This window comes from Crotalus tigris, unplaced genomic scaffold (genome assembly GCF_016545835.1).
Source record: "Crotalus tigris isolate CLP2741 ecotype Arizona unplaced genomic scaffold, ASM1654583v1 scf7180000017541.2806704, whole genome shotgun sequence".
In the NCBI taxonomy this organism is placed as follows: Eukaryota; Metazoa; Chordata; class Lepidosauria; order Squamata; family Viperidae; genus Crotalus; species Crotalus tigris.
The window spans coordinates 374,840-396,657 of record NW_024096462.1 but is presented as its reverse complement, the minus strand read 5'-3'; the positions used below and the strand labels follow the sequence as shown (position 1 = coordinate 396,657).

The window sequence follows — 21,818 nt, the reverse complement described above, 5'->3', positions numbered from 1 at the left end:
TTAAAAAAAATCACCACTTTAATGTCTTATCTACTATTGACCACATATTTTCAAAGAGCCTATTAGTGGAGGAAAGAATAAGTCAAGTACTGTAAATGAGAATGAATCTATAAATCCATCAGTCAATCAGAATAGAGCTGGAAGGGTTCTTGGAGGTCTTCTACTCCAGCCCCCTGTTCAAGCAGGAGACCCTATACCAGTGGTTCACAACCTGTGGGTCGGGACCCCATTTGGGGTCGAATGACCATTTCACCGGGGTCGCCAAACAAGGCTGTCCACCATTTTCCCCCCTTTTCTTTGGCCACGCCCCTGGCACCCGGTGATGTATAAGTGGTTGGGGGTCACCACAACATGGGGAACTGCATTATGGGGTTGCGGCATTAGAAAGGTTGAGAACCACTGCCCTATACCATTTCAGATGACTGTCCAGTCTCTTCTTAACCCCCCCCCCCAGTGATGGAGCACCCACAACTTCTGATGGCAAACTGTTCCCCTGGTTAATTGTCCTCACTGTTAGGAAATTTCTCCTTAATTCCAGGTTGCATCTCTCCTTGATTATTTTCCATCCATTGTTTCTTGTCCTGCCTTCTGGTGCTTCGAAAATAAATTGACCCCCTCCTCTTTGTGGCTGCCTCTCAAATACCGGAATATCCCCCCTAGTCCTTCTTTTCTCTAGACTAGCCATACCCAGTTCCCATTCTTTGTATGTTTTAGTCTCCTGGCCTTTAATCATCTTAGCTGCTCTTCTTTGCACTTTTCCTAAAGTCTCAATATCAAACAGTTTAGGATCCTGCAAAGGTCCAAATGATCCAATTGCTCAAGCGATGCACAGAAAACAACTTGTTACCTCAACTAATCCAAACAAGACCATCACATCTCCTTCAGAGATCACCGAGGGCAATATTAAGTCAAAAGAGAACAAACAGAAGGACTGGCTTGACATTAAGATGTGTCAAAGTGTCAAGATTTTTTCTCAAGGCTCCACCACCTATCTGTCAATCACCGCCAGGATGTGATAATGGGCTGCGGCTCACAGCTTCGTCCTAAGCATCCTAGTTATTTTATTTTTAAAGGGATGGAACGTCTTCAAAGAGTAGTTCCACGGATTGTGAAGGAAGGCTTAGCGGGACCCGCGGGGGGGCTCACGGCGGGGAGGACGGGTGGGCTTGGCCACTCAATTCCAAGGCACGGAGCCAGGACGAAGAGAGCCTCCTCCTCCTAGCCGAAGCGCTGCTCGATCGAAGATTTTTCCCGATCGAGGGACCCCGGATGCCCAGGCAGGCCTTGAGGGGGCCACCTTCCTCTGCCGTAGGGCAGCTGACGGGTCCTAAGCTAGGGGGCGGCCGGGCGGTAGCCTCATGACCAAGGCTGGCAGGCCCCGCCCAGAGGGCTCCCCTCCCCACTCTCCCCCCCACCCATTGCCAGGAACCCTCGCCCCACCGCCAGCTCAATCCCGCTCGGCCGTAGCCAGGTAAGATCCAGGCCGGGTCCCCGGCTGCTTCCAAATAGCCGCCGATACCTGTCAGCCGTACAGCCGGCGTCCCGGGGGCAAGCCCGCTTCCTCGCCCGCTGCGCCCTGCCTCGCCTAGGCAGCGCCTCTTCACCTCGGCCAGCGGCTCCCGCCCGCGCCTCCAGCCGCGGCGCAAGGCGAGAATCAGGCTCCGCCCCCTCGTCGCGAGCCCTGCCCGCTGGCGTGTGACGCCTCGGCGAGTCTCTCCCGCCCTTTACGAGGCTGCCCGCCGAGGGATCAATCGGCCGGTCGATCAGTTCCCGGCACGCGCGACCAGCTCGGCCCACTCCCTGCCCTCCCCCTCCCTCCCTCTCCCTTTCCCGAATGTCGATTCACCTCGGCCCTCCGCTCACCGTAGCGCTTTACGCCCCACCCACCTAAGCCTGCCAATCATGAGAGGCGCGTGGCGATCCTTTTCCTCCCCCTCCCCCTCCCTCTCCCCTTTAGACCAATAGAGGCTTGCTGCCGAAACATTCTCCCGCCTTCTCCGAGAAGGCCTGGGCGACTCCCAGACACGTCCCGGATGCCCGCTTCCTATGCCAGTCCTCAGTGCTCCTCCTCCGAACGCGAGAGGCGGTCCGGCGCAAGCGCAGTCCGACGCAGCGGGAAGTTTGCCTGCTCTTGGTTGCTGAAGCTTTTACCGTGGGGAATCAGCGGCGGCTCTTGGTGGCTTCGGGCTTATTTATCTTTTGTCCGGGAAGGTGGTGCCGCTACAGCTGCTTTGTACGGAGGGCTAAAAGGGGCTCAGCGATCGCCGCCCCCTTCAGAGCTGCCTGAGAGTGCCATTCCAAATTTATTTAGTTTCTTTGCGGTCAAGGCATCCTACTTTCAAGTAAGTTGATAAAATATTTTATTCAATTTACTCAGCTGGATAGCAAGCTTAGGTTGATCATGAACTGCTAATCAGGATCAGATCTGGCTAGAACTGGGAGCTCTAGATCTAGCGCTGGTTAGAAAGGGGGACCACTAGGAAATCCCCTTGGGGGCAGGGATTAACATAGATTGGAAAATCAAAAATAATTATGGAAAAAGACAACTATAGGCAGTCCTTGATCTACGACCACAACTGAGCCCAAAATTTCTGTTGTTAAGTGAGACATTTGTTAAGTGAATTTTACCCCATTTCACGACCTTTCTTGCCACATTTGTTAAGTGAATTGCTGCAGTTGATAAGTTAGTAACCTGTTTGTTAAGTGAATCTAGCTTCCCCATTGCCTTTGCTTGTCAGAAGGTTGCAATGGGTGATCAGATGATCTTGGGAAACAGCAACGGTCATAAGCAGTACTTTTTTTGTAAAAAAAAAAAAAAAAGTGCCAGAACTCACACACATCATACCATCTGCCTTGCCTACCCTACAAGGTTCCATCCAAAAAAAGTGTCGGAACTCCGTTCTGGGCGTTCTATAACAAAAAAAGCCCTGGTCATAAGTATGCTAGAATGATGATTTCTAAAATTTTAAGTTAAAGAAAGGGCAAGTAAGAATATCCCTCCTGCTTTTATAGACATTTTTACAACAGTCTTGTATTTCTGGGAAATGACCCAAGCAATTAACTCAGGAATCTTTGGAATGGAATGGAACAGAATAATAACATTATTGTCACTTTGAATGCACACTAATCGGCATACATTAACATAAAATTTTGTTGCATACAGCTCTCAAAGGGTCACCACCTCCAATATACAGTATATAAATATGACAAAAATAAATAAATACAGAATTATGCATATACCCACATATATGACACAGAGAAACAACACAGTCTAGTTCGGATTATGTATACATGTGCATGGCGCAAAAAACGAATCTTGCAAGTTTACCAGACGGCTGGCATAGGGAACAAAGCTATTACAAAATCGGGTAATCCTGCTAGAAATACTTTGAAACCTCTTCTCAGAGGGGAGCAACAGAAACAGACCGTAAAGTGGGTGTGTGGGGTCTCTAACAATGCTTGGAGCTCTAAGCACATAGCGCTTATAAGCAGCATTCTGAATACCAGGGAGTGAATAGAATTCTATTCTAATACTAATAGAATTGAAAATTCTACTTTTATTTAAATATATCAGTCAAAGTTCTTACTTGCAGATTAATGAATGCTCAAGCCAGTTACCATTTTTTTGTGAAAAAGTCAATGATTATCTACATTATAATGTCTATATATTTATTGTGTAATCCACATTGGAATATTGTTCAATTATATATTTTGAAAAATTAGAAAAGTTCTAGACAGTGGCAAAAATTGATATTGCTATAAAATTATACAAAGTTCTTATTTGATGCTCAAAGTTCTATTTAAAGTAACAAAATAAACATTAACAATATAGGTGCAAGAAGCAGATAATAAACAATGAAAATAAATTAGCTACTAGAGTTACATCTTGCTGTTCTTTAGTCATGGAATATATGGGTTTTCTCCATATAGTTGTAACTGAGTCTGCAACATGTACATTCCAATCCTTGTATGTTTTCTATAGGGAGATAGAGAAAAAAATATAAGGGTAAAAGTACTTTGATTAATTTTATGAGTAACTGAAAAATATGATCTTTTAGAAATTGCACAGGCAAAAATGGTTAATACTAATGTTTAAAATACACACTTGTGTCTTTTGTTCCAAGTAAGAAGTTCGCTTTCTGATTTATGTGTTTGTAATTTTCAAATTTTTAAAATGCTTATTATAAAAAGATACAAGTATATCAAACTGGCTGAAGAAAATTTTAATTTATAGGGCGGAGGAGTTTGCTCAGTTCTTTCAAGACGACTGGAAGGATACACAATCTGTCAGCGAACACCGTAAGAACCTCTAATCATTTGCTTTTTCTTTTGTGGAAAGAAACAGAAGCTTTGATCAGCTACAAGAAAATTGGTAGCTGTTTTAAAACAATGTTCTAAAAATACATTTTAAAAGTTTCTTTATTTTTTCTCAGATGCTACTGGTATAAGAATCTGGATGCTTTGGGGAATTTTAAAATAAGCATTGGATATTGCTATGTGGTATAATATTTTCTGTGTGTAACAAAGTATGTGTCTATAATACTGAGCTTTAGCTGTACTGTGCCATGTTGGATAAAATGGGTCAAGCTAGATTACCATCGTTACTATTAGCAGGATATATACAATACATTGATATAACTAAGACCAATAGCTAAATGTATATCTTTTCCACTTTACCAAAAAATATCGAAAGATTTGATTAATAGAGATCATTATTGACACTGGAGATCCATTTGGGGGCCTATTTGATGAAAATAGCATTTGGAACATTGGGATTTGAAATATAGGCTGCCTAAATGGCAAAGAGTGTGAATTGGCAAATAAAAGCGCATTGTTGTATCTCTTTGAAACTAAGAGAAAGGGAAAGAGTGTAATAGATTTGAGTTAAGGTGGCCTGGTCTTGTTAGTAGAGTTCATGAATTCATGCAGAAAAGAGAGAATGTAGTTTTATTATGAAAAAAAATGTTAAAATGTACTATATAATTATATAAGGGGTGCTTGTGGCGAGAATGAAAATATGTTGATTAGGGACAACAATGTGCATTTGTTTTTGTATGGAGTATTGTGCTGATGGTTAAAAATCCAAAGGATTTGCAACAAATGCTTGATTTTATGATGCAACAAGAAATATGGAATTTAAACTTGTAGTTATGTTTGATTGAGAAAATGAGGTGACCAATTGTAAATAATACTCGTGGCGAAAAACCAGATCTGGTAGTTTGAATACCTTGATAGATTATTTACTAAAGATAGGAAAATGATTCTGGTATTTCAAGATGTGTAAATACTGGTAAAATGTAATGGAGAGTATGAGCTCTATTGTGAAAAATGAAGTAGCTAAAAATAGCTAAAATAACTATGCATAGGAGCATGCTTCTGCCAGTTTTATTATTTGGAAGTGAGACTTGGATATGCCTGGAAAAACATAAATCTAAATTTAATGCAATGAGAGAGGAATGACTGAAAAGCATGACCTGTAAAACAAGATCTAGGTCAAGAATGAATGGGTGTTAAGTAAACATGGACTGAATACAAACATGAGTGACTAGTATGAAAGAAAAAGGTTGAGGAGATTTGGGTTTGAGTGAGGACTGTATTGCAAAAGAAATATATGAAGGAAGAGTGAAAAGATAAAGAGGAAATATATCCACCTTCTTAAAGGACCAAAGCAGTATATAAAACGGTATATAGCAGTGGTGGCGAACCTATGGCACGCATGCCAGGGGTAGCACTCAGAGCCCTCTCTGTGGGCACATGCGCCATGCCCAGGAGATGGCAACTGTCCCTCTTCAACCAGCTGCCTAAGTTGCTGAGGTCCCACATGACCAGATGCATCCCAGCACCCATGCACTCACTGGCCTCTGTGTGCAGCAACTGATGGTGTCAGGCAGCAGTCACCCCAGCCCCTACCTCATCTTGCCCTGTGACAATGGCACCCTTGCCTTGCCTTGCCTCGCCTCACCCCGCAGGACGAGCCTTCTGCCCACCGCCCCACCTGCCAGAGACCCCCTGGATCTCCTCCAACCCTGCCCGGCCCCCACAGGCGTCCCTCCCCATGAGTAACATCGAGGTGATCACGCCCACCTTGGCCACACCCACCCAATCTGCCATGACCACCACAGCCACGCTCACCCAGTGGGCCATGCCCACCTGGCACCCAGCAATAAATAAGTGGGTTTTGGGTTGCAGTTTGGGCACTCGGTCTCTAAAAGGTTTGCCATCACTGGTATATAGGTACTGTATGGCGGAAGCAAAAATGGTCTGAAAAGATAGAGCGGTAAAGTGAATAAGATTGGGATAAACTACTTTTAGCTGTGTTCCTTTTCTTTTCCTTATCTCATGACTTTCATCGACTGTTTCTTATTGCTTTTTTGCATTTTGCATAATATCTAATCTGAAGGGGAACGCCATGATGTATGTATGTATGTATGTATATAGAACCAAAAAGGCATTTTCATCCATTTGAGAGTAAGCAACTTGATGCCTTTCAAAGGTTTTGAATTTCATTTCTGACAGGCTGTGCTTCTCAAGATTTATGGCAGGTGTAGTGCAAATATTCAGTAATACCAGATTGTTACGCTTAGGCAGCCTTCCTGTCAGCATTTGTGCAGAGTAATTCTGTTCAGATTTAGGTTGAAATAGACACATCTGCTCCTTTCTGAAATAAGTGTTGCTTTGTTTTATGGAAATTGATGCATATATATTTGCATCTAATTTTTATAATCAGGAAAACACCCTGCCTTTCATCTCAGCCATTAGAATGATCAAGGAGTCATAGCAATATAAGGGGAAAGCTATTCTTGGTTTCAGGTGCATCCCTTTCTCCTACTGAAATAAAATGCTATCTTTTACGTTTATTAGGAAAAGTCAAATTCTGGAAAAAGAACAAAATCTGTGCAGAGCTTCTGTGTGGGATATCCTGCTCTGCTAATTCTGAGGAAATATCTTCACACTAATTCTTTGAAATATTTGGGATTACTATTGATTCAACGTATTAATGGAACTTACTTTCTCCTATTGATATCTTATGATTTATCACTTGTTTGTATCTTACCATTTATGATTGTATCTTATGATTTATGGTCTATGACATATCACTTTGCTGTTTGTATGTACAGTGAGAGCTTATGTACCGGAGACAAATTCCTTGTGTTCCCAATCACACATGGCCAATAAAGAATATTCCAATTCTAATACGTATATTTATTTTCTTTTTTTTTTTTGGAGGGATGTCCAGGATAGAAATGGCAAGAGATGGAAATGTCAACACCAATGACACAGCCAATACGTGGTTTGGGCAGGTCAGTATATCACTGCCTTTAGTTAGTTAGTTTGTAGCCCATCTTGATGCAGCTATCTAAGATTCTCAGTGATGAGGCATTATGCAACATTTATTAAGGATAAGAATATGGTTTCTACATCATCGTAACAAATCTGTAGTAAACTTATTTAGAAATGTCAGTGGGAAACAGGCCTTGGTGAAAATCAGGTTAATAATAAGATGACTTTTACAAATACAGTTGAAACATGAACTGATCAGAAAAGATGTTATATGCTGATGTTGCTGTTATTTGTACAAACACAAGAAAAATTTTTCTATCCAACCTTGTATGTATCGAAAGTATTAAGAGCTATATTTGTTTAATGTTGACAAAAGGAGAATACTACTGGAAGAAGAGAAGGTCAGGGAAATATATCATTAATATATTGATTATGGAATTATAGAAATTATTATTGTTTTTTAAATATATAAACCCAGACAACATGCTGTTCACTAAGCACCAAAGATTGTTATTGTAAAAAAATCAATAAAATATATTTAAAAAAATCAGGTTGGTGCTAATCAATCTTTCTGAAATAATCCCAATGTATTTTGTATCCTATGCGGAAAAAGTGACACTCAGGTATTATTGAGATTATTTTACAAAGAAGACTTTGTACAGTGTTGACGTTTGAGTGGTTTTTTGTTTTTTTTTTGGGGGGGGATGAATTCGTAAATTGCTTCTTGATGAGGAATACTAGGCAATGTGCTGATAAAACTATCCCTTCAATTTGCGCTAAGATAGTGAGACTTCAGGGGTGGACTCTAAAGATATTATTTTTATCATTTTATAATTTATGACCATATTGTCAGAGTGCAGTTTATTCTTTCATCTTGAAAAACACTTAAGTATGAGCAAACTAAATCTTGAAATGGAAACAACCAGAAGAGGCAAGAAGAGAGAAAGGTATTTAAATCTGTTGATTTTTGTGTCTGTGAAGTGCCGGTATACAGCAGATGAATACCACGCTGTTCAGGCTGCTCTGCGGCAGAGGCTGGGCCCAGAATACATCAGTAGCCGACAAGCTGGAGGAGGACAGAAGGTACAAAGTATAGCTAGAGCTTTCATCTACTTTATACCGAAAAGCATCCTTTTAACCCCAGAGATGTGACCCCGGCATGCTTGGAGTAGCATGTTCAGATGCATTAACACTTTTTTTTTTTTAACATGTACTGTATCGTTGTCAACAGCTAGTATCACCAGACCAGACTGTTAAAAGATTAATACTAACCTTCAGGTTGCCAAATTAGAACTGCTGACCGGAGATTTCAAGAGAAAAATAAACGTAATCCTGGGCAAAATGTCTCTAAATGCCAGGTTTTTATTACAATATTATATTTTGTGTGTATTGCCAAAGTAGTTGTACGAAGGATCTCGTGTTCCATGGCACTGAATCTTTAATAGCTTTTCACACATTTAGAGGAGAATGACGCATATAATGCTCAGTCCCACCCTTGTTCCCTCCATAACCCATCCCACATTGTGGCCTAGATTTTGAGATATTACCAGCATTCTTTTCCTGAAATAGCATCCATCTGATCAATTTAATATTTATATATAACTCTCATGTACAGAGCCATTTACATGAAAATAGTGTCTGTCTCCGACTTGGTAAACGTAAAAAACTAAGCCCTGTTAGAATGCATTCTGTTACCTGCTTCTTTATGGTCTATGCTGTGCTATATCAGTTAGAAACTCTATTACATAGCTATAGATCAGTGATGGCAAACCTATTAGAGACCGGGTGCCCAAACCGCAACCCAAAACCCACTTATTTATCGCAAAGTGCCAGGGCCACCTCAGCATTGTGGTGCCCTCAGGGGGGGTGGGGGTGGCCCACTGGGTGGGAGTGGCTGCGGTGGTCACAGCAGACTGAGTGGGCATGGCCGGGGTGGGCGTGGCCATCTTGATGTTGCTCATGTTGGGAATGCCTGTGGGGGCTGGGCAGGATTGGGGAAGATTCTCTGGTGGGTGGGACGGTGGGCAGGAGGCTCGTCCTGCGAGGTGAGGCAGGGGGTAGGGTGGGGGTGCCATTGCTGCGGGGCAAGGCGAGGCAGGGGTGGCTGCTGCCTGACACCATCAGCCCCTGCACACAGAGGCCAGCGAGCAGATGGGGGGATGCTCTACCACCTCTACTCGAGCTTGCTAGCCAGCTGCTTCGCCTCTTTTGTGCTGGGTGGGGCTGCTGCTCCGGGCGCCAGCAGTGGCCTAATGGACCTGCATGAGCTGGCAGCGGCGGCAGGTGTGCCCACAGAGAGAGCTCTGAGTGCTGCCAGAGGTTCGCCATCACTGCTATAGATCCTCCTTGAATGTGAGATAAAAAATGGATCTTTGACATTACATGTTAGGCTACAGCAAAACCTATTTCCTTTCTTCTCTCAGGTGTGCTACATAGAGGGACACAGAGTCATCAGCCTGGCCAATGAAATGTTTGGCTATAATGGCTGGGCTCATTCTGTCACTCAGCAGAACGTTGGTGAGTCCAATAACAACTGGAAAATGTGAGAAAAATATTCCCATTCCCATAAAGTCAGTTCTTAAATGTAAAAGAAAAGATATTGGGAATATTGCAATACTGCTTTGCTCATGGAGGCCTCTTTGATCTGGTAATAGAGTTCATGTAGAGAAAAGTTTGGAAGCAGTTTTGCTTATTTCCCCTGTGTTCCTGACAAAAAGCCATTGTAGAAGAGCATGAGAAATGTCATGAGGAATTATAGAATTGCCTCTCTTCCTCAGGCAACTTTTGAGACCTTGATGTGCGAGGCGGGCCAAGAGTTTCTTTGAGTTGGTTTGCATATGAAATTGATGTATATTCATCATTTTCGATTGTATTTGCCAGCCAGAAAGCAGATTTGCTTATCTATGTTGTAGTTCTCTTACCTCTTGAGTGAAATCACCACAACATCCTATTATTCTACTAGTGCAGGGGTAGGCAACCTTGGCTCTTTTCTGACTCGTGGACTTCAACTCCCAGAATTCCTGAGTCAGCCATGCTGAGGGGAAAGGGAGAGGTTTCCAAGCTGAGCCATGCTGGCTCAGGAATTCTGGGAGTTGAAGTCCAAGAGTCATAAAAGAGCCAAGGTTTCCTACACCTGTACTAGTGCATTACAGTTTTTATGTTTCTTTTGCTAGTGCTTTCAAGCACCCTTATTTATTTATTAATTTGCTTTTCTAATTTGATAGATGTCTAAAATTGTTCTCTGTGACCAGATCCAGTATTCTTAAGTCTTGAATTCTGTTGCACTTTTGTTATTTGTGCTCACTGTCTCTCTTGTTACCATTCCTTCTGTGATTGCTTCCTTCCACGTCTAGCCTTTGTCACTTGCTATACTTTACATCAGGGGTCCTCAGCTTTGGCAACTTTAAGACTTGTGGACTTCAATTCCCAGAATTCCTCAGCCAGCTTTGCTGGCTGAGGAATTCTGGGAGTTGAAGTCCACAAGTCTTAAAGTTGCCAAGGTTGAGGATCCCTGCTTTACATTGTTTGAAACTGGTAGTTTGTAAGGTTAAGAATTAGATTCTAAATCTTTCAAAAAGCAATTGTTGTACAGAGGTTTTGTTCTAATTATTAGTGCAACAAGTAAATACTGTATGAATTAGGATTAAGGAAATGAAATGTATCCTTCATGCCAGATAATGCCATGATAGATTAACAATGCAAGATGGGTGTATTCATCATTTCAGCTGTGTACTTGACTCTATCCTTTTCCTGTAGCAGTTTTTTTTTAGGAAAGGTCAAGCACGGATAGATAATACGATGAAAAGTAAAGCTCGTTTGGTACTTCTAATTAACAGAATAATATTTATAGAGATTGTGATTGTCTCAAATAGGAAATCTTACAATTAATAAGCACTAACTATAAACAGCTGTTTATTAAAACAATGAAAATTACCAGGCACCGTTGAGTTTAATTTTAGTCAAGCGTGTTTCCTTGTTTTCTATTTATATAATTTGTACTGTGTTTGGCCTAAGTTTTCTTTTGAAGAATGAAAGCTACCAGGGGTCCTTGTTTTTTTTTTAATTCATATGCATTTTTATATATTTCTGTGACTGACTCTTGCTTTAGTCTTTAGTGTAACTTTTTCTTTCTCCTTTTGAAGATTTTGTTGATCTAAATAACGGCAAATTCTATGTGGGTGTTTGTGCCTTTGTGAAAGTTCAGCTTAAGGTAAGCATGCATGTGTGGGAGATGGTGGGTATTCTACTTAGGTGGAGTTTTTAGTGACAGACAGTTAAATCAGGGGCCCCCAACCCCGGGCCGCAGTCCACTATCAGGCCAAGCCCCATTCAGAACCAGGCCGCACAAGCAGTGGGCGAGCATGTGCACACTGCTCCACTTGTGCGAGCAGCAGGTGCGTATACTTGCATGTGCAGCTCCGTTTGCGTGAGCAACACACATGTGCGCCTGCTATTCACACAAATGGAACTGCACATGTGAATGCATGCTCCTGCCATTCGTACAGAAAAATCTCTTCACACCCACACACACACTGGCCGCCAAGCCGGAAAGTTGGGGACCGTTGAGTTAAATGTGCACAATAAGAATTCTTGAAGGTATTATTAACACCTGGGTGGAGAGACTATATTGTTATATAAAACTTTTACCATTGTTTGTTCTGTTATTGGTTGAAAGGGATCAAATTATTTGTCTAATGATGAAGAAGTTATTCCACTTATATCTGCCTCCTTGTTATGGGCCAAAGATATACTTGCCTTGAAGAATGAAAATAAGTTGAAGTGGTGTGATACGGCAGATTAAGTATCCAAATCCCTGTAGATTCCAGAAAAACTGAATGCACCACAGTCCTCCATTCATTTTTCTTCAAATATCAAGAAATGAATTGTTAAAGTAATTATAGTAATAGGGGAATATAGTATAATCTACTCCAGTGATGGCGAACCTTTTAGAAACCGGGTGCCCAAACCACAATCCAAAACCCACTTATTTATCGCAAAGTGCCAGGGCCACATCAGCATTGTGGTGCCCTCGGGGGGGGGGGGTGGCCGACTGGGTGGGCGTGGCTGTGGTGGTCACGACAGAATGGGCATGGTCGGGGTGGGCGTGGCCACCTTGATGTTGCTCATGGGGGGGATGCCTGTGGGGGCTGGGCAGGATTGGGGAAGATCCAGGGGTTCTCTGGTGGGTGGAGTGGTGGGCAAGAGGCTCGTCCTGCGGGGTGAGGCAGGGGGTAGGGTGGGGATGCCATTGCTGCGGGGCAAGGCGAGGCAGGGTTGGTGCTGCCTGACACCATCAACCCCTGCACACATAGGCCAGCGAGCAGATGGGGGGATGCTCTACCACCTCTACTCGAGCTTGCTAGCCAGCTGCTTCACCTCTTTTGTGCTGGGTGGGGCTGCCGCTCCGGGCGCCAGCAGTGGCCTAGTGGACCTGCATGAGCTGGCGGCAGTGGTGGCAGGTGTGCCCACAGAGAGGGCTCTGAGTGCCGCCTCTGGCACGTGTGCCATAGGTTCGCCATCACTGATCTACTCATATTGCAGGATGGGGCTTACCATGAAGATGTTGGCTATGGAGTAAGTGAAGGCTTGAAATCTAAGGCCTTGTCCCTTGAGAAAGCAAGGAAAGAGGCTGTCACAGACGGATTAAAGAGGGCCCTAAAGTAAGAGTAACCAATGCGTACAATATTTTTTGTTGTGAAATACAGAATTATATTTTAAGAAGCAGCCATCTGTCTCTTCAGGTGCTTTGGTAATGCTCTTGGGAACTGTATTTTGGATAAAGACTACTTGCGCTTGGTGAATAAGCTCCCCCGTCAGGTATGTTGTGAGGGGGGAGGGGAGGAAAGCAGGTGGCAAAAAAAAATAAAAATGCCAAAATCTGGAATGAGCACAAATTGTAAAATTAATAGTAACTTGCCTAATGTATTCTTCATAGTCATGGGATTTCAGGCTTTTAGCTTTTTTTTCTATTAGAAATGTTTTCTCTTTTTTTATTATTATTCAGAACTAAGCCAAAAGTATTACGCCATCATTCTAGTATTATAAAACAAGTACTTTTGTCTTATTTTGAAAAGGATTCTGCAACATGCACAAAAACATATGTGCATTCATGTAACTTTTATGTGGACCTTAGAGTATATTTTTTTTCTACCTTACGACCCTTTGGATAAATTATCTTGAATCTGCAGTTCCTTTACTTATTTACCCCAAATAAGGGGGTAAATATTTTTGTATATCATTTCTAAGATCACACTATAAGCTTCTAAACATGTCTAAAAATTTATAGTTTTCCTCTTTCAATATCCTTCACCACTGCCACAACATTAACCTTTATTTATTTACTTTTTAAAGCCTGTAATTGGATCACTCTAGTCTAGTCTCAAATGTTCCCTTTTTAGGGAAGGTTGTTGAAAAGGTGGTTGGCTGACAGCTACAAATGGCCCTGGATAAAGCGGATTATCTGGATCCTTTTCGGTCTGGGTTCGGATCAGAAAACAGCATTAAAACGGCATTGGTTGCATTAGTCCAGGGGTAGGCAACCTTGGCTCTTTTATGACTCGTGGACTTCAACTCCCAGAATTCCTGAGCCAGCTTGGCTCAGCTTGGAAACTCTCCCTTACCCCTCAGCATGGCTGGCTCAGGAATTCTGAGAGTTGAAGTCCACGAGTCATAAAAGAGCCAAGGTTGCCTACCCCTGCACTAGTCAATGACCTTTGGAGGGCTCAGAATGAAAGTGGTGCAACCATTCTGCCCTCCTGGACCACAGCGGCTTTTGATACCTTCAACTATTGTATCATGGATTGGCTTTGAGGGCTGGGAGTGGGAGGCACTGTGGTATGATGGTTCTCCTTCTTTCTCTGTGGCTGGTTCCAGTCAGTATTAATATGAGGGGAGAGGTCGAGTCCTAGGGCCTTACAATGCTGATGATACCCAATGATGCATCTCCACCCTCAGCCAGAAAGATGATGCTATGGCAATGCAGGACAAATACCGGAAGGCTGTAAGGGTCCAGATGTGGGGGAACCAGGTTTAATTCACCCTGGTGAGATGAAATGACTCGGGGTTTTTGGTTCCTCATGTCCAGATGATATTTAATCTTTGGGTGGGTGGTATTTTCCTGAACTGAGCTGCTGTGCAACTTGGGGGGGGGGTGTCTCCTGGACTCGGCTCCTGCTTGAGTTTGGGAGCCTTTGCACAGATTTTTCTAGTGCATCAATTGCATCCTTTCCTTCACTGGGAGGCCTTGCCTATGCCTCGATCACCTCCCATTTGGATTACTGCAGTGTGCTCTACATAGGGCTACCCTTGAAGACCACCAAAAAGCTCCCACTGGTCCAGAATGCAGCAGGATGCACTGTGATGGGTGCCCCTGAATCTGCCCATTAATACCTCTGTTGAATGAGCTGCAGTGACTTCCAGTTTTTTTTTCCTGAGTGCAAATCAAGATGTTGCTCATCACCTATAAAGCCTTTATGGCATAGGCATAGGTTATTTGCAGGATCCTCTTTCTCTAAAGTCATCTATCCATTCTACCAGGTAAGATAAGGGTGAGCAAGCTCCTAGTCCCTTACTTTAAACGTTGCCCCCCTATGGGGGCTAGGAAGCGTGCCTTTTCTGTGACAGCTCCTCTCTATAGTAACTTTCCCCCAAAGTTCAGCAGGCCTCCACCCTCTTAACCTTCCATAAAGCACCGAAGACCTTCTTTCCTTCCAAGTGCTGGGATAAAAACAGATGACTACACATTGGAAGCTTGACTTGACATCAGGTTTTTTTTATATATACATTTGGTTTTAATAGTTTTAATGTCAAGCACAGGAAATCAGGAGTCAAAGCAGTTCAAATGATTTCATGCTAACACCCCTCTACAAGAGATCAAAGCAAATTGGCAGTAGATAAGAGGCAATGGAATTCAAGATGGGCTGGAGCTAAGTTCTCTTGTGGGCGCAAAGGGACTTGAGACTGATGATGCGCTTGGCCCCTCCCTCGGGCACAACCTGATCATCTCCTAATATTTAATATGGTCTTTGATTTTTGATTGTCATAAAAATAAAAAGAAGCCAAAGGTGATCTACAGGGTACACGGCACTAAGAGTAACTGTACTTTGCTTTAAAAGATAAATAACCACATTAGCTCAGTTTACAGCTAAAAGTGTGGTGTGAAGAGGCAAATTCTGCACAAAATACCAGTTGTTTCCTGGGTAGCTTCATCTGTGGACTTGGGTGCAGGGGGGGGAGGGAAATGCATTTCCTGGGCAGCTTCCCCCTGATAAATTCTGTGACATGCTTCTACTATTTTCTGAATTTCTCTACTTGAATGGCTTTCTGTTTCATCCTTTTTCTAGATGCCTCCAGATTTAGATTTGGGCAAAGTCAAAAGGCAGGACTTTGATCCTTCTATAGAAAAGGCAAGATATAATAGCTGCTTGCAGAAAGGAAGTGAAGACCAGAAATTCTTTTCCTTGCCAACTCCTGGCAAATCTCACAGGTTGGGTTCTCCCTTGAATGCTATTGGACAAAACCAAAACAGGTCAGCAGCTTTGTTCAATTTTTCCCACAAGTGCATATTTTGAAATTTTAAACTTTTCATAATGCCATTAGAAAGTTGCTATCAAATGTATTCTGAACTTTAATTTAGCAAGAAATTCCTGGGTGTTATCAGATATTCCACTTTTCTTCTGGCAGTAGGGAAAGAAAAAGTAATGCAGGATTGCTTTATATGAATTAAATGTTTCCTATTTCCTAAGTGCCTACAAAATTGGTAAAGTACATACCGAAGTGGCTCATATATCCTATAGCAGATTTTTTTCTGCCTGATGCCCTCTGGTGGTGTTAACATTCTGCTTTCAGAATTTATTATTATCCAGCATGAGTTTCTTTCTCCTTAGTTCATCCTGGTATTCCTGGGTCTTAAGTAAGTTATTAGAAGAAAGTATTATGGAATTGAAATTTAATATGCCATAAACATGCCTTGCTATCCAACTTGAGGAAATGTTATTAATGAGCTACAGGGTTTATATTCTGTCATCATAGGAACTCACTGCCCTTGGATTATGATGCAACTCACCATCGGAAGATGCGACAGAAGCAGCTTCAACAGAAGTTCAGACAGCAGATGCAGGAGAAGCAGCAGATACAGTCAGATGTTTCAGGTTGCAGAACTAAAGATCAAGGTAAAGAGAGTTGCAGGAACTGGGGCTTGGCCACTCTAGAGAAAAGAAGGACGGGGGGTGACATGATAGCAGTATCCCAGTATTTGAGGGATTGCCACAAAAAAGAGGGGGTCAACCTATTCTCCAAAGCACTTGAAGGCAGGATAAGTAAAAAATGGATGGAAACTAATCAAGGAAAGAAGCAACCTGGAATTAAGGAGAAACTTCCTAACAGTGAGGACAATTAACCAGTGGAACAGCTTGCCTTCAGAAGTTGTGGGTGCTCCATCACTAGAGGCTTTTTAAGAAGAGACTGGACAGCCACTTGGGTTGGACTAGAAGACCTCCAAGGTTCCTTCCAGCTGTATTCTGATTGACCCTGGATAGAGAAGAATGTATGTAGTATGGTTAATTCATTCCATTTTAATTATGCCTTTGTCAGTGTGAGAGAATGACCTGCTAAGCAAAGCAAAGGTTTATTATACACAAAAATGCATAACCTGTTAATATCAACCAGTTTTACCATTTCAAGAAAAATAGAGGAAAGGAAATAAATAATCTGGAGTAATTTTAGGGATGCAGAGGTCAGCATGTTTAAACAGGAGGCGGTCAAATAATTATTGGGGGCAAGTCTGATTGACAAAGATTTAAATAGTTGAGCCATAAGTAGACTTTGTGAAGCAATTTAGATATAGATTTGTAAGAAAATACAGTGATGTGGAGCTGAGGCGGATGGAAAAGGCTTTGACCTGAAGAATTAGGGAGTTGTATTGACTTCTGTTGCTCCTGAAACTTTCCCAGGTGCTATTGGATCACATTTGAAACCTTTTCCAATAAGTGTTTGAACTAAAATATTGAAGGGGGTGGAGGGGGGAATCAAGTACAATGACTATCCCAAAGTATTCCAATGGATTTTAGATTTTACTTGAAAAAAATATTTAAATATAAATATAGCAACTCAATTCATTTGAGGGACGGGGGGGGGATAAGGCAGTGAAAGGCTATCATAGCTCTTCCTTGTAACTCAAGAGAATTATAAGGAGTCGTAAACAGAACAGGAACATTAAGAATCATGAAGCTCCCCCTCCCAAAAGAAAATCAATCAAATCAGCTGGAAGGAACCTTGGAGGTCTTCTAGTCCAACCCCCTGCTCAAGGAGGAGACCCGATACAATTTCAGACAAGTGGCTGTCCGGGTCTATTCTTAAAAACCTCCAGTGATGAAGCACCCACAGGCAAGCTATTCCATGGGTTAATTGTCCTCACTGTTAGGAAGTTTCTCCTTAATTCCAGGCTGCTTCTCTCCTTGATTAGTTTCCATCCATTCTTTCTTGTCTTGCCTTTTAATTAAATTAACATTAAAAATTACAAAGACAATAGCAAAAAATACTCAGTGATGACTGACCCTTCACTGTAGTTCTTAAGTGCCAGAAGAAAAAAAGGAACCTGGGAAGGGAAAGGGAGACAATAAAATCTCCTTTCCCAATCTGTATCTTCTGGGAAGAAAGAGAACAGTGGGAACTGGACCAGGGGTAGGCAACCTTGGGTCTTTTATGACTCGTAGACTTCAACTCCCAGAATTCTTGAGCCAGCATGGCTCAGCTTGGAAACCTCTCCCTTTCTCCTCAGCATGGCTGGCTCAGGAATTCTGGGAGTTGAAGTCCACGAGTCATAAAAGAGCCAAGGTTGCCTACCCCTGAACTAGACCTACAGCAACTTGAAGTTGCACACTTGAGCAACCACTGATTCTCCTTGGATGAAATAAGGAAAAGACCGATATGCCATATGCCAATCGCCAATTCAGTTTTACCTACCTTGATCCTGTCTCCCTGCCTCAGATTAGAAAGGTGGGGAACGGTTCACTTTTTCAATCATTCTGTTCTCTGAATACAGAGGCGTCCATTCCCCCTGCCTTGGAATGCAACTCTTCTGCACAACCAGAACCTGTTGTGGATGAAGAATTCCTTGCAGGTGAGTGTAAAATTGCTTTAAGGCGACCAGCTCATAGTTTTCATGGTATTCGCAGCACCAATTATTAGGGTACAATGTGCATCCTTTTCTCAGGCAACTCCTCCCCAACACATCTGGTTTGATGATGAATGCAGACCGGGAGGGGGGGGGGGAGGAGAAGGACTGTAGCAAAAGGAAGAAACAGCCAGTAGGCATTTACAATGAAAAGTTACTGGGAGCCAAGATGTTACTCATCCACATTCCCTTTTTCTAGAAAAACTCAGATTTAAACAGTCACATATCTGAGCTTGACCCTGAACATCGCCGCTTCCATTACAATCCAGAGCTGTTGGAAATCAGATGCCTAATTGAATGAGCAATAGTTGAGGTTCTGGTTTTAATACCTGACTGGTTACAGATGATCCAGAACTCTGGGACTTTCCTTTGGAAGCGACCGATCATAATGCAGCAGCTGTGCCAGCCCAATGCTTACGGTCACCTCTTGGACAGCATACCATGATGACTCGCAGCCGAACCCCACAAAGAATAAATAATCAGCAATCGAGTATAAAATCATCTTGGAATCTATCCTCCAGTCCCAAATCTTACTCATCAGGTAAATGAGAGGTCCCTAAACCTTTGGGCATCAGGAACCGGTTACATGGAGAGAGATTTTTCCGTGGACCAGAGGGGACGTGATTTTGTGTGCTGCCTACATCCCGCGGATGGTGCTTTGCTTGTTTGTGTGGACCAGTTGCTGGCATGCTGCGACCCGGTACTGGTCCACGGACCAGGGGTTGGGGACCCCTGAGGTAAACTATAAAGGAGATAGCTAAACAAATAACTTTTGTCTATATTAACTACTGTAGACTATATGACAAATGCACGTAATAGGGGAGAACAAATAACATATTATCTCCTCTGTGAAAAGCAGCTAAAATACAGCTTCTGAACTATGAAGCCTGTTGTACGTGAAATATGATAGCTCAGCATATAAAACTGGACGGTAATCTAAAGTATGTCTAAATTCTGCAGAGCGCAGAGAAAAAAAAAACCCTTCATTTTTCCCAGTATTTCAGCCAATGAATTATATCCAGTAAAATTGTAAAGTAAAATTGCTTAAAATGCAGTGGTGAAAAATGAAACAGGATACATTTTATTGTAGATAAAGAAAAGAAACTAGGTGAAAAATATTTTGTTTAGAAGGAAACTCTTTTCTGAATGACTGTTTTGTATTTCAGCTGAACGTAGCCCATACCGAAAAGGCCAAGGAATGAAAAAGAGAAGACTGGAGCCTGCGTAGAAAACAAGTAGACTTCAGCATGAGGGTTTTAATTCAGAATACATTTTAGCCCAATAAAGTTGCAGATCAAAGTATATTTTCTAGATTTTATTACAGAAAAAAGTGCATTGCTTTGCAGTATTTAACTAATGGCTTAAAACACCACTTCAACTCTAGTTAAAAGAATTAAATATTACAAATCCTAATATTTCATTCCTTTATATGTAATTTTATTTTAAAATTTAAAAAGGTACTTTCTTAACTTTCTTCATTCCAATTAGAAGAGAGCAATTTTAGTAATAATATATTCTAAATATAAGTGTGTTATAATGGTCTCACCTGGATATGAATTTGATGATCAGAGAAAATCATTTTTAATTTAAGTTATAATTGTCCTTTCTTTTAATGACCAAAATCAACAAAACCAAGGTTTCCACCAACTCAAAGAGGTACAACCTGAAAATATTTGGAAAGTTTACTACTAGAAGTTTAGAAAAGCATGACTTTTTAAAAGTGTAGGTTGGAAGAGAAATATATCAGTCTTGGACTTTTTATAGTGTCTATTTATTGGTCTGAGAAAACAAAAATCAATCAGTAGAATAATATAATTCATTTTGCAATCTATAATTTAATGCAGCATCTCATGTCATCATTTACTCTGATTTTACTGCTTGCATTAAATAAGCAGCATACCAGTAAATATTGCTACATAAACTGTCTCTGGATTCTCTACCACATCTTGGTAATAGGAGAGGTAACAGGTTACTGGTTTTATATTCAAACTGTCATGTTTTCTAAGTCACTTGCGCAAATATGTATCAATCTATTTTGTTAGATTGAGCAACTTTTCCCCAAACAATTCTTGCATGGAAACAGGATCAGTATACCTTTTGTTTCTGTTGCGAAAGGGAGAAGAATAATTAAAGCAGTTTTTCTGCGAGACTAATAGCATCAGGCTGAAATAAGTTCCTTATCTCCAGATCATCTGTAGGCTGTAGTTCCCTTTGACCAACAACTAAGATAACATTGGAAAGCGTCCCATTACTATCATGTCACAACTGTAATTGACTTAGGAAGAGCCCACATGTAAGATGTTATGTAATGTATGTATATCATTTATATAACTTTCCTTGGTCATTGTTTTGAAATAAACTTCCTTAATTTTCAAAATTGGCCCACTGTTCTGATTTGGAGATTAAACCAACATTATTTGAACTATCAATAATGCTAAATCCTATATATAAAAAATGAAGCTTCAGGATGCATGATTATACTTATATATTGAAATATTTAATGAAATGTTTCAATAAAGAGACATTGGCATTTTCTTCCTATCAGTATTGACATATAGGCATTTGTTTATATCTGAGTCCTTTATTCTGTGTCAGTTATTTGTGTGGTATATTACCTAGGCACAAGTAGGTTTTAACCTAAGGATGTTTTTAAAAAATGCATGTTTTTTGCGTGATTGGGCTGCAGAACAATCTTAATATTTCCAGGTGAACATTGGAGGCGGGCTGGAGATATTCTGGGTTTTCTTGGAAGCTTCATGTAAATATCTAAGTGGATAATTATTAGTCTTATTTCCTTAGTGACACATGAAATTTTCCACTAGATCCTTGGCAAGCAATATACCATAGTAGCCAGACACCTTATGATTGCTACCGTATATCGAGCTTCCTACATATAAATCTATTTTACAATATGCAACTTAAAATAGAAGAGATAAAGGAAAATTCTCCTTAGCTGATTTTAAAAAGCTAAGCAACATTGAACCTGTTCAGTACTTGATTGTCTGGAAATGCAGAAGCTGTAGACTAAACTGTAAGTTTTTTTTTTTTTTTAAATGTACTGTTGCCAAGAAAACTACATGGGTATGTCTATGAAACCCTAAGAAGTTGAAGGGGAAAATGTGCTGTATTTTATAAGGATGGGAGTTGCTAAACTGTGAGAAATACACTCAAGATCTTAAGACTTAACTTTACAAAAAAATCAACATTTTTAGCAAAAGAAACAACTTCCAGTCTTGAAACAGGGGATAGCACAACAAATATGACTGATACCAGGTAGCTCCTATTAGAAAAATTGTTACATTGATTTCATTCTTTAAAAGCAACTGGAAGTGAAAGGCTGTTTGTTTAACTGTCTTGTTTCCTT

The 21,818-nt window shown here is 41.4% G+C and overlaps 2 protein-coding genes across 10 annotated transcripts in view; one reads left to right on the top strand and one right to left on the bottom strand.

Annotated features, from left to right (window-relative positions):
• Positions 1-1,914, bottom strand: part of ERC1 (ELKS/RAB6-interacting/CAST family member 1) — a 140,114-nt gene extending 138,200 nt beyond the window's left edge. For 3 of the 7 annotated variants that reach the window (XM_039356565.1, XM_039356740.1, XM_039357077.1), the window contains exon 1: positions 1,520-1,808. The gene's annotated coding sequence lies outside the window, so the exon portion shown is untranslated. Of the gene's footprint in view, positions 1-1,519; positions 1,811-1,887 lie in introns of those variants that run through there. The other 4 variants (XM_039356134.1, XM_039356996.1, XM_039356299.1 and 1 more) reach the window with 3 other exon arrangements.
• Positions 700-20,831, top strand: RAD52 (RAD52 homolog, DNA repair protein). 3 transcript variants are annotated; one of them, XM_039358073.1, is made up of 14 exons: positions 700-1,471; positions 2,212-2,342; positions 4,235-4,299; positions 7,228-7,301; positions 8,263-8,364; positions 9,705-9,798; positions 11,424-11,491; positions 12,823-12,941; positions 13,023-13,098; positions 15,624-15,808; positions 16,312-16,451; positions 18,323-18,400; positions 18,798-18,995; positions 19,621-20,831. In XM_039358073.1, exons 4-14 carry the CDS (start codon positions 7,230-7,232, stop codon positions 19,680-19,682), a joined length of 1,194 nt encoding a protein of 397 aa, XP_039214007.1. In that variant the 5' UTR covers positions 700-1,471; positions 2,212-2,342; positions 4,235-4,299; positions 7,228-7,229; the 3' UTR covers positions 19,683-20,831. The 3 variants fall into 3 exon arrangements, with proteins under 3 accessions (XP_039214007.1, XP_039213834.1, XP_039213919.1); XM_039357900.1 differs by lacking the exon at positions 700-1,471 and having other exon boundaries at positions 1,921-2,342; positions 7,238-7,301; XM_039357985.1 differs by lacking the exons at positions 700-1,471; positions 12,823-12,941; positions 13,023-13,098 and having other exon boundaries at positions 1,921-2,342; positions 7,238-7,301.
• Positions 20,832-21,818: the final 987 nt, after the last annotated feature.